The following is a 13258-nucleotide window of genomic DNA, read 5'->3' on the forward strand; positions in this document are numbered from 1 at the left end:
ATCTCTTAGCCTGATTGCTTGATGGGTGGGAGAGACAGAGAGACGGCCTGGCTTTGGCACACAAACACAGATCTGCTATATACAGCTTTCTTAAGCCCTGGTGAACAAGTGAAAGATAGCCACTACAATTTCCTTGCCAGTACTGCTGGGAGCAAAGAGTGGCCTTTCTCCCATCTTTGTGGGTGTTTCTGTGGAAGAGGTTACAGCAGTCCTCTTTTTGGGCCTCTTTCAGTTCCTCTGCCTAGGCCATGATCACCTAGAGATTACCTTTTTCTTTCCTCATCTGAGCTGTCAAGAAGTTATTTTTACTTTTGTCACTCTTTCCCTAAAGGGAGAGAAGGATAAAAATAATACCTGTCAATGAGTTAAGCTTAGTGTCCATGAAATACTTTACAAAATTTCAGTAAAAGGTACTATGTGCGTGCTAGGGTATGAAAGCAATGAGGTTATCATATAGCTTCACGTTCTCCATCATCTATATTAGAGTAGGATTTTTTGGTGCAATTTAATATGTGTTTAACATTTTTCTATATTGACGAAGTATGAACATAATTTTAAAATGGGTTTATGCTAGCATTATGAAACGGTCATCTGCTTCAGATCCCAACGTATGCCATTATTACAGGAAGTAAAAACATAGACAGCATCAGAAAAGCATTTTGTGTGCCTCATTAGTCAGAAATGTCTGCCAAAACCGTGCCCTCTTGTGCTAATAGCTGACTTTTCCTGCTGCTGGCCTCCTAAGTTGCTAGCATTCTGGGCTGGGGTTGCCACTGTAGGTGTGCTTTTTGCTGGCACCAGCCTACTGCTTACTACCACGTTGGACTTCAGTTTGTTTCTATTGGATTCAAAAGATGCTATGGAAGCTCTCCAGTGGCTAATTTAACACCTTTAAACTTGCATGCCTGTTGAGCAAAGCTGTGTAACGCAAGGAGGATATACTTTCTTTGTATACATATGCATGTGTGTATTTATTTTTATATTCTAAATTTGAAATCAGATTCCAAGTGCTGTGGTCTCTTTATTAAAACGTGTTCTTTTCCATCAGTGCTATTATAGAAGAATTCCTGTGCAATATGGATATTTAAGATCATATCTGAAACAAGTAATACTCATTTGAAAATGGCCAATTCAGAAAAAAGCAGGTTAGCCATATGAAGGTGTGGTGTCTGTTAAGGTGCTTATACTCAAAACGAGCTATTCATGTTCTCCTCCAAAAGATCAGTGCTTTGTGCCTGTGTAATATCCATTTGTTTGGAGTTAATAAGCATATAGCCTTACGTGATTTAGTTGATACATCAATTAATAATATGTCAATCAATACATTAACTGCAGACTTCTTGAAGTACAGCGAAGCAAAACCAGAGGCTGTTCACAGGAAAGGGTTAGATTTTCTGAAAAGGAAGAAGAAAAATAGTTAAATGTCCCAGCTATGTATTCAGAAAGGGAATACTTGGCCTTACTTTCTCTACACGCAACAGCTAAAATACTTTATTATACTACAGTCATAATATTGTGTCACTGGTAGAGCATCACTAGTTAAATTTGCCTCATTTTTCCTTCCAAGCAAGTAGAGAGCTAACTAACTGATATGTAATGTTTGTTCATTTTATGGCATTATATTTTTAGCTTTCATTTAGTTTCGCCTTCATGTTTTTAATAAAAACCAAATGAATTTAGGCTGTGACTGGAGTTTTGTCTCAACAAAGAATTCCGTTGATATAAAATTTAAGATTTATCGTTACAGAATTCGGTAGAAAAGAGCAGCTCCCAAATATGCCTGGTGGGATTGGGAGGGGGAGAGGGGGAAGTATATATCTGTCTATGAACATATATATAAGAATAAGAAAATGAATTTTAAAAGATACATATAAATAGAATATAAGAATAAAATCTTGGATTTGGGTTTATTTGTAACCATTTTAACTAAAAGTTTATGTGCTTTGTGTATATGTCTCATTGGCTGATAGAGCCCAGGTGCAAATAAAATCATCTCCGTCAGGAGCTATAATTTTCTGTTATTTTATACTACAGCAGAGAAGGGTCCATATGCAGCTGGTTTTTGATCTTATGTCTGCTTCTTTTTTCCTTTTTGTTCAATCTCAACTGCTAAATAAGCATTAGGAAAAAAGGAAACTAATGATTACCAAGAAAAAAAAAAAAAAGATTTTTAAACAGCTAAGGAGAACTGTTATGTAGTGGTTTCTTCACACACCTGACCAAACTCTTAAAATCATAGAAAGCAGATGTTAAATCATTAACAAAATACAGCTTTTACTCTTCCTTCTTTACACCGCAATTACCATTTAAACTTTAGTTCAACAACTTACAGCGTCAGCCCTCCAACCCTTGATACAGTGACCCTAATAAACTTTTGTGCTGATCGGTGGAGGAGCTGAGGGTACATAGTGTGCAGTAGCTGAGCTCCTCATTTCTATGGATTTTGTGAATTGACATCTACTGTATTTCACTACCCGCTTCAGAACAACTTCCCAGTTAGTGACACTTTGAGTCCAACAATCAAAACTCTGCTTTTTCATATGTTTGCCTCTCAGTACCAGATGAGTGAGGCTGTCACCACCATGAGATGCTGCTTCTTTCCATGCTCCTGCCCTGTGGAATTCAGGTTGCACTTTGGAGCATGTGGGGAGAATTTCTTAGTGAGAAGTGGTGGCTGGTTCCTGTTGGTACAGTGCTTTTCTGCTTTTTATAGTTGCTTTTTACAATGCATTGAAAATACATTGTGCTTTTGCTATGACTAGAAATCTTTCCTGTTCTAGATGATAATTTTCTAGTTGACTATTTTAACCGTGAAAAGCTGATTTAGCCTCCTGCCATCTAGTCACTCAGCCAAAATGTCAAATTTCATTGTTCCTTTAAGAAAGGAGGTGGCAGTATCTTTTGTTTGGAGAATGCACATATCAAATTGATTTGAGAAGAGAATGGTTTTATACATAGGCAATTAATTTGTCTTGACTTGCATTCTCCCTGCCAAAAATGATGCAGTAATGATGAATAACAATTTTAGATATATTTAGATATATTTAGGCCACCCTAAAACATGTAGTTACTATACTTATGAAGTATATTATGGATAATACGCATAGTATCGACTCCAGCATGATTATATGTGTAAGTAGCTGCAGACAGGGTTGTGGGTGCCTGAATCTGTGACAGCTACAGCTCTTTTGCTTGCATACTCATTCAAAGTTTGTACCTGCATGTTTTAGGATTTTGATAATGAGCTACAGGCCAGGGTAAGCAGCAGCCAGGATTTTGGGTGTTCCTTTCCCTTTTGACACACCTGATCTGGTCCCAGAGGTATGTAAGGCCAGGCAGTTCTTGGAACCAACACTTTACTTTTAAATGGCCACCAGAGGTTGCTGCAGAACGGTGCACGCAGCTGGGGATAGGTTTGCTTTCTGCCTACAGCCAGTAAATGGTGTTAGGTTCCCCGTTTTGAATTCAAAGCTGCATCCTGAGCTTAGCAACAAATTGCACAGTTCTGTTTCTGACGTGATTATATTCTTTTCCAATGGAGTTGAGGCAAAGGTTAGCCCTGACTGTTGTATATATTTATTTCATTACATGACAATGTTCTTCTCTTTGTGCCATTATAATAGTGAGGACAATAAAGCATTGGTTCAGCATCTGTGTTTCTGTAACTTTGAGTTTCTGAAGTAAAAAGTAACTTTCCTAGTGTGTATTTGGACACGACTTGAGAATTTGCTAAAAATGAAAACTTTTTTTTCTTACAGAAATTTCTAAAAATCAAATGCTGTTTTTGATTATCTAGTATTTGTGTTTATATTTTTGATCAGCTTAAAATGTATACATTACGCAAAAAAAAATAGCTTCATAATTATACAAATATAACAAATCTTAAATAGTTCAATATGCATTAGAAACAATAAAATGAATTTATGTAAACTAAATACCTATGGGGGAAAAATTGCATGAAAGAATACACTCAAGAGGATAAATGTTAGGAATTGTGTGGTATATCTGTAGTAATGTGACATTACACATAAATCTAAGTTATTTCAGTCTTTTCAGAAAGTATGCTGTGGCAAAAGTACGCAGGACTTTCTGATGTATAGTAACAAGCACTTTCATTCTTTGCTTAAATGTAAGAGTACTTTAAGCATCTTTACTTTTTAACTTAATGCCTGTTTTGGTAAGTCTGTAAATCCATCCTTATGGGAGTTAAAATTACGGTTTTGTGTCTAGGAATTGCATGTTCAGACAATCATGCTAAATGAAATTCTGTGTTCAGAAAGCAACAGGAAAACACGCTTTCTGCTTAAGCACAGTTTTGATATACTCCCTTACAAGAACTAAAGCTGTAATTTTTCTAAATATCAGTTACAGCTAATAAGTTACTGTGTGTGTAAAACAAGAAGGATAGTGTGTAAAGAATTTAGTAGGAGTCTGTTGAGGCTATGATATTACACGGAGTAAAGATACAAGTGGTTCATGCAGATTAATTCAAAGAAGTGCTCATAAAACCTTTAATGCCACATCATCACGTATGATGCAAAAAAATGGAAGAAAATATTTAAAGCATATTTTAGGCAACAAGTTAAATGCAAAGAGTTTAATGGAGCTTTACAAAATGCAGAAATGAGAAGTGGTTTATCTGTAACTAAAATTTACCTATTGAGTCATTCTTAGATTGTCTTGTCCTAGAAGCTAGTGCTTGATTGCGTTTGGAAAAAGAACGTTCCTTTCTTCGTGTTATGCTCAGTATGTCGTATGACTAAAAAACTATGGGGGAAAAATCACTTGAAAGAATATAATGCAGAGGGTAAATGTCGTACTATAGGGCTGCAAACCAGTAAGTCTGCTGACATTCAGCATACAAAGAATGTCACACAAGAAGCAGTGTCCATGTGAAACTTGAGAAAGTGTAGTTTCCGAGTATGGAAAATCCATAGAAAGGTGTTAGAAACAGGACCACTTTTCTCGTTGCTTTTTAAGATACAACAATGGGATTTGGAAAATTGGAGTAATTCCTTGGATAGATAACTATTTATAGGAAGATTGCTCTTAATTGCAGTTTGTGGGTTTGAAAGAGTTGGACTGCAGCTCAGGGACATCATGTTCAAGGGCAAGAGAGTTAGTCTTTAGACTAGTATAGGAAACCCTCAGAACTGAGGTTCCCAGATCCTGCAGTAACAGGAAGGAGGGGCACATACTTGGGTAGAAACTGTGCATCTATGAGAAGTTTTTTATTTAAAGGACAAATGTTTTCTTAGAAAATTTGAGGGCAAGAATCACTAATACGTTACGTTTGGTAGAAAAAGACTATACGTTTTTTGTGGTTTCATATAGATCTTCCAAAATAGCTATTATTCTGAAAATGAGAGTGTAATTATGAGGGCCAGATTTAGAATTGTGCCCTCAGGTGCAATTTGGGTTGCTGTGCTCATCTTTTAATATTTTAAGGAGTCATTTGTCCATATATTCCAGTATCTTCTTGTGTTTCATATACATTTGCTCTCAAAATATTCTTTCAGTTCAAATCTGCTATGTAAATTATTGATAGCCTTAATCAGCGGTTCAGTAGCTTTTACTTTTAGTTCTTCTTTTTTCTGTTTAGCTTCCATCTAATTCAGTTTAACTTTTTATTTGAGAAGTTATGTATGTGTGATAGAGACTGCTTTGTTTCTAGAAGGAGCAGAGCTCTTCAAAATGTAAGCTACATACTTCGAAAAAAAGAAGTCCCAGCATCTGTGTTTGTGGGCTGTTAACTTGCAGTTTCTACAGAAAAGGCAAAAATTTCATACCAAATCTCTCAAAAACACTTTAGGTATCTTGAGAAAGAGTTCTATGAATGTCTAACAGTTGTTTCAGGGAGTTACCAGACAGGTAATAATCACAGTAATTCATCTCTTTGTTTCACATTCAATAAAACACACTTCTAAATAACCTAAAATAAAGGAGAGGGAAATAAAAGGTTTGGCATGTAGATATGTAAAATTAGTTGTATTAGATATAATAAATTATATCTGTGTATCATATACATGTATTTCACACTGAAAATATTTTGCAAAGAAATGTCTACCAGCTGTGCCATTGGCTGTGACAAGGGAGCATACTTACAACTCTATTTTGTACACTGGTATAAAGTTTTCCTAGTTATGTGCCTTCTTGTGTTATATGTTTCTGCTTTAGCTAGCTTTTTAAACAGCCACTTTGGAGTAAGGTAATAGTTGTGAAGCTTCTGTTAGCTGAAAGTACTCCTTTTAGTGGGGATTCCGCTGAGAAATCAGTAAATGTTTTTCTTAGCTGCTGCTTTATCCTTCAAATCAAGCCTTAGAGATGCTTTGAGAGGCTTGTAGCAGAGAAATTTAGCATGTTGAAAAACCTGCATAAACAGAAGTGCATAATATGCACTCCATGTTTCGGTACCTAGCAGAACCACCACAAGTTTAAGCCTAATCAACCCACAAAGGAGCATGGTCTCAAGATTAAGAAGAGTGTACCCAATAGTCAGGTCAGGCCAGAGTAGAACAAGCAGCAGCAGTTGATCTTCAAAAAAGAAATGGCGTTATTTTTCCTCATTTTGAAGCAGAAGGTGGTTTATTGAATGTAAATATTCTCAGAAGAATGTTTGTATATCTTTCTGTATGTTGGTCTGCATTTCTATGTCTTACTTTATTTCCCTTGTCCACAGGAAATCCATCTTGCATTCCTGAAATGGCTTGAGGAAAATGTAAATGCTGAAGGATTAATAGAATCCAGCAAAGTGTCTCTTAAATTTGTTTCATCTTGTGAATCAAAAATGGAGACAACTCCGTCTCTGATGTCAGTCATCACTGAGATGGGAAACTTCTCATCAGAACATTTCAGCCTGGAGACGTATAAACAGAATCTGCAAACAAAGAAGCTTGGAAAGATTCTTCTCTTTACTGAAGTTACCACCACAACAATGAATCTTCTGGATGGGTAAGACAGTGATCCAAACCATCTTGAGTAAGATTTCTGATAGGAATTCACAGCTATAGAAATGCTCACAGTGTTTGGAAAGAAACGTTTTTCTCTTTTATTTGTTTGTCACCTAAAAGATACCCAGTCAAAAATGCTGATTGTCTATGAAATAGGACACAAAAGAGAGATCTTTGTGTTCACAGAATATTAATTAATCGTGTATAAATGCCAATATATAAGAGGTGCAAAAACCTAATGTGACAACTTCTTACTTGGAGATTGACTTTAATTGTTAATCTTGCAAAAAAAAACCACGAATGTTTAAAGTATTAAATGTTCATATTTAGGAGATTGCATACATTTTCTAACACAAGTTATTTTCTGAGCTAGTTACATAACAAAAGTAATACCAAGTAGATTGGGGCCTAAATTTTAACATTGCTGTTTTCTCTCATTCCATTTAATGTCCTTTCACTGAATATTCCACTAAAATGCTCTTTGGTGTTTTTTAAACATTGGTTAGGGTTGTGCTAGACGTTCTTTCATCATCACATAGATGACCCTTGTGAATGAGTTGTGAGATACCTTTGAGAAAGTAGTTTGTTAGAGTTTTGAATGGGATTAAGTGATATGAAAATCACAGTTAGTAAATCTTAGGTTGGAGTCTATGTACAAAGAATGTACTGTTACGTTTCAGAACATGAAATAGTCTGATGGAAAAAACTGTCTTTAAGAAGCTGTTCCTCTTCAGGAAAGATTTTTTCTGTGTGTTTCTACCTGCAGCTCTAACTTTTCTTGACAGCCACTTTTGAGTATCAGTGTTAATTTATCTGCAGAAATTGCAGGTGAATTTTGCTGTTGAAAATAACCTCAGTAATTTTGTTCTGGATTTTCTTTTTATCAACATCATCAGTTAAATCGCCTTGAATGTTATTGTAACTGATTAGTTAACTAGCAGTAATAGCTTTACTTCTCAGCTAGAGAGCCTAAATTGTAAGGCTGATATGTTACAGAATATACCTTCTCGCAGGTAATAAAGGTGATTTGTTTTAAAATATACATACACAAAAACTGTGAACGATCATGCATTAGAACAGTATTACAGTAAATCAGTGTAATTTTACAGTTGACACTGTTCTGATAACTAAAAATTACCTGAAATTAAGTATTTATAGTGTTTATAGATAAACTTTACAAATGATAATTTGCCCTAAAATTTTGTAATTTAGAGACAGTTCAAATCAAATACAAATTCCTTTAAAGCCAAACTATTTTTTGTGTGTTCATACATACATGTACACACACATTAAAAAATGTTGCAATCCAATTTTGCCACACCCCTTCCTCCAAATCTACATCCTAGTCCTACAACTGATTTGACAAGGGCTTTTGGATGTAGACAGACATGCTATTTCAATAGAGCTCCAAAATAAGTGTTTTATTATTATTATTGAAGCATTTGTAGTATTTACATCTTCGTTTCTATTCAAATCATATTCAACTCATAGGATTGAAAGCAGACTTACTGGTAAGAAACTGAAGTGATAATTCAATATGTTAATAGTTTTCTTTCTGATAGTTGTTCTTGGTGGTAGTTCTCAGTAACAGTATCTACATATCCCAGTAAGATGAAATATATTATTCAAAGTCTGTGAATTTATTTAGATATCACAAGCTAAACAGAATCATGTCTGGCCGATTTATTTACGCTTATATCATCCAGAAGGCAAGGGAGATGAGAGAAGTGGTCTTGGTTTTTCATTTAATCTGGAACCTTTACTCTTTTATCTCAAAACTGATGTCCCTGCAGAGTGTTCAGCTCACGGGTTGATTTGTTATGTAAGTAGTCCAAATGTAATGAAGTGCTTGGAGATGTGGGTCTTCAAGATTTTCCCCGTTGTGATGCAACTCCAGTAGTTGGTTTTCAGATAAGATGTAAACCAGTTCTTTCTCTAAGCAGCCTTTACAGGGAAGGTGGTCCTATTAAGATTATATTTTGAGTGATTAAGTTTCTTGTAGAAAGTCTTTTGTTTTAATAATTCAAAATATTAAATATGATGATTGATGATATTGTAAATACACTGTTGTCATAGATAAAAGAATAATGTTGATGTGATTTGCATGTTTAGCATGTGATTTGCAGTTCAGCAAAGTACCTTGAGATTTCACAAATAATAACAAGTCATAAATCACTAGAAATTGAGGCAAATATCTATTAGGTATTTTATTTATTCTTTCTGAAGAAAGAAGTTGTCAGTTTTTAATGTACTTCCATAAGAACCAATATGAATGTGTTAAGGTATGTAATATGTCAGGTTTAGGATATGTAATATGTCACTTGCCAGTTCAAAATGAAAGTGTATCTCAAGAAAAAGAGTTTCTTTCATTGCACAAAAAATAAGTTCTTACTGATCAGTTGTAATTCCCAGGAAAAAAAAGTAAGTTATACCTTGTATAGGTAATCGAATATTGCAATAAGCAAGTGCTACAGGATGGAATCTTTTATTTTTTCCAAAGTTTGTGATGACTGAAAATGTGACACAGACACCTCAAGAACTTAATCCCTGGGATTAGCAGTGAATTGATTTAGTAAATTATTTAGTTAGTAAATTACAAATAAATGTAGCATTTAACTTCCGTGATTTTAGATTTTCTTATACCTCTCCTACAAACTGAATGTCAAATGTTTGCCTCTCTTCCTTTTCACTTCCCCAAACCTTCATACCCCCCAAAATTAAGACATCGAAGGAGAAAGTGGGCTGGAACTAATTTAATGGCTGAGTGACCTCACAGTAGAGAAACAGCCGGAGCCTAATAGGGGTCTTTGTCTACATTTCCACCCTGGCTGGTAACGTGCCAGTCAAAAGTCAAGCAAGAGAAACAGGTGGAAACTATTAGACCTGTCATAAAGTTTGAAAAATTGATTCTGGAGTCTAAGTGAATAGATTGAACTTGACAGTGTTGTCCTAAAGATTCTAAGGGAAAATTCTGTAGTTTAATTTGGAATCCCTTGATTGTTCATTAGCTCTCCAGATGGCATGTCTTGACATTTTGCATATTAACATACACACTTTATTATCATTGGCATACATTTACATGTCCTAAGGTAACGAGCAAAGTGTGAATTCACCTGTAAGTATCTAAAATTAAATGGCATTAGTCTAATTGTAAAACAAAGATTTGCTTAAATATCATGTAGTTTTAAATAGTCAATATTGCTTCTATGATTTGAAGGTAAAAGCTTTAAATGAATCATAAGACTACATTTAAAGCATTTAATCTTTTACTTCTTAAACTAAAATTTAATTAATTAATTAATTAATTTTTTAACCAAAGATAGAGGCTCTTCTCTTGTTTTGTTTTGTTTTATTTTTTTTCTTCAAGGGAAATCAGAAGTCAGAAAGAAATTTCAGAAACCTTGTGTATTTCTTCAGAGATATTTATCCCAATAGCACCTGACCAGGTTAACCTTTCCAGAAGCAGTTCCACTTTTGTTGTCTCCTCTCCTCAAAGAATGCCTGAGGTTGTATGACTCAAAATGAAACCATTATTTTTAAGGATGCATCTGGTATGGCGATGCAAGTATTGAGTTGTGGAAACGAACTTGCTAGGCTCACAAGACCTGAGGTTGATAAATAAATATTTCTAGCACGCTTTAATTAACTGGATTGGTTTCACAACCATTTCATTAAAAATAAATTACTTAGGTATTCAGTTCAATTTTATTCTTTACCAACACCTTACATCTTGTTTTAATGTTTTATTTGGCAGAAGATGTGATTTATACATTACTAAGCCAGCATGTGATATATTGTACATAAAATGCCATTGTGGATACTGTTTCCCCAGTATTTAAGAAGAACAAAGGCAGCTGTTCCTTTGCCATTGTTAGGAAGAGTTTGACATAAATATGGTGAATTTTAGTGGGAATGAAATGTGGGAGAAAATTGCTTTCATAATTGCTGAGTGGGATCTTTAAATAAAATGTCAGGCTAGAGTAAACATTTTCCAAACAGTTAAAATCTTTGCAGAAGAAAATCCTTTACGTTGTTGGTGCCATTTTAGTTTTTCTTGATGCTTTTCAAGATTCATTGTGATACAGCTTTAATTTTGGAAAGTGAGCATTAAGATTTTATTTTTAAAACTCATGTTTTATATTTAAATACACATGCTGCTTATGCAGGTATGCATTAGTGAAAAGTAAGAGCAGCTTATAGTTGCAGGAAATTGGAATGGCAGTTCAGAGGCACAAACAAGCTGAGATTGACAAACTGTATTTTGTACCTAGTGGGTGTTTTTTTTTCAAATCCTTGTGATGTTTTACTCTACATAAACACAGCAGCCTCCTGTTTAGTCATTCCATGCACCTCAGTGATCTCTTGTATTCTCTGTTTAAACCACGTTTTTTAAGAAACAAATTGAAGTCAGATAAGCCAGGTGGGTGGTGGTTTGAAAAGCGGTTTAAAGACAGAAATTTGGAATTAACATAGTACATGCAAAATACGCCGTATAGTCACAGTGCTTGTATTCATCCCATCATCGGGCGTATCACTCTAAAGCCTGACCTCTCAGGTATTTCCATCATAATTCCATGACAACTGGACTACAAGCATGAACTGTTGCTATTGCTATTGGCTCAACTTGATTGACCATTTTCTTTAAAGTTACAAAAATTGTTTACTGCTGCTGATATTATTTTAGCTAGCCATGTCTCATAATCTAGGCTCAGTTGGGTGGTGGAAGCAGTTGTGCTGTGTAGTCAAAATCAGCTGCAAGAGGGCTGGTTTGGATGATATTTGCAAATAGGGACCTTGTGTTTTCCTCACCTGAAGATGTACAGGTAGTTGGATTACAAAATCTTCAAATTACAAAGTCTTTGTCTTTTGGTCTGACGAGAATATCCTAGTACATTAATAGTCTTCTGTAAATAAATGTCTTGTCACCAACATTAACAGTTTGTAAAAATTACCCCTCTCCATACTTCCCTCTGAAGAAAGTGTCTTAGAGAGTTAGAAAATGCTGTGGTGGTTGGGAAGGTTGCCTTTGTCTCAAGAAATTGCTGTTGGGTATTTAAAAAATATCTGCTGGTAAATTGGTCAGTGGGATTTAAATGTTGTGTGAATTTTGTGTGTAATCTTTTCATAATACATAATATACATAACCAAAACATAATTTATAATTTTGGATAGCCAGGCCTTCCTTGTGTAGAGGACTCTCACAAGTGCATCTCTTAAAAGCTAAGATTCCTTGGTTGTCTTTGTTTGTTAAACTATGTTGAGGAATAGGAATACTTTACTTAACAAATACTTAACCTAAAACCTAAAGTTAAATACTATTGGCAGTAGACCTGCTCTTTAAAGGATTTCATTCTTTTAAGCTGTATCCCTCCCATTTAACTTAGCCTTCATGTAGTATCATCTCCCTTTGTTTCTTACATCATTGGCTTTATTAATTTTTAAACTTGCATTTATTTTATTCATCGGGTTGAATTTGCAAGAGGGCTTTTTATTCTCAAAAGAAATAAGGTTTGTGCATTGGAATAGCTGCTTCCATGATTGTTTTTCTTGAGGATTTTTTATATTCAGTATTCTGTGCCATCCTGTGGTGATAAAGATTAGCTCACGTAATAGTATATGTTAGTTTCCCTTAAATCAAATACATTTCAAGAGTAATTTTTACATGTATAAATGTTTTAAATGTATACTATTTCTGACTTTATTCTTCCATTCACTTATTGGTACCGTTTTGCATCGTCTAGCATTAGGGAAAGCTGTCCTTCATCCTGATAACACAAGATCATACAGGAATTTTTGTAATACAGCCAAGAGTCTGTTCCCTTCCTTGCCTGTATAAAGCGAGGAATTCGGAAGTTTTTGGCACTGATTTGGTTCTGTGCCATTCCCAGACTCTTCTCTGCAATAGCATTTTTCATTACATGCTTGCTGAAAGATTTCTGTATTAGGATTTGTCATCTCCTTTGCGTCAATTTTCCTTGCCTTTCTTTCCACCTGTTGTGAATGGTTCGTAAGGGCGCTAAACAATTAGGTCCCTATTTTCTTGTCACGCACCTTGTGTGTCTGATTTTCCATGGAATTGAAGACAAAATATGTTCCTCTTTATTTTTTTGTTATGTAAAATTAGTAGATTTTCTTCCTGTTAATGAAGTGGGCCTCCTGCTTGCATGGTTTTTGTCAGCACAGGGGGAGGTTTGATGTTCCCAAAGGGGATTGAGTCATAAAAAAAAAGATACCCGTTTTGCAGAGCAATTAACCCACATTGAACTCTTATACTATATTGTATTACCCTGCTGCTGGAAGTTCCTGAA

The 13258-nt window shown here is 35.0% G+C and overlaps 1 protein-coding gene across 1 annotated transcript in view; it reads left to right on the plus strand.

Moving 5' to 3' along the window:
• HLCS (holocarboxylase synthetase) overlaps positions 1 to 13258 on the plus strand; it is a gene marked incomplete at its 5' end in the record, with an annotated part of 124313 nt that overhangs the window by 36656 nt on the left and 74399 nt on the right. The window contains one exon of the mRNA XM_084297587.1: positions 6680 to 6951. Within this exon, the coding sequence (XP_084153713.1) occupies positions 6680 to 6951 (272 nt within the window). The remainder of the gene's footprint in view (positions 1 to 6679; positions 6952 to 13258) is intronic.

The sequence above is a fragment of the Netta rufina genome (genome assembly GCF_964035555.1).
Source record: "Netta rufina genome assembly, chromosome: 1".
In the NCBI taxonomy this organism is placed as follows: Eukaryota; Metazoa; Chordata; class Aves; order Anseriformes; family Anatidae; genus Netta; species Netta rufina.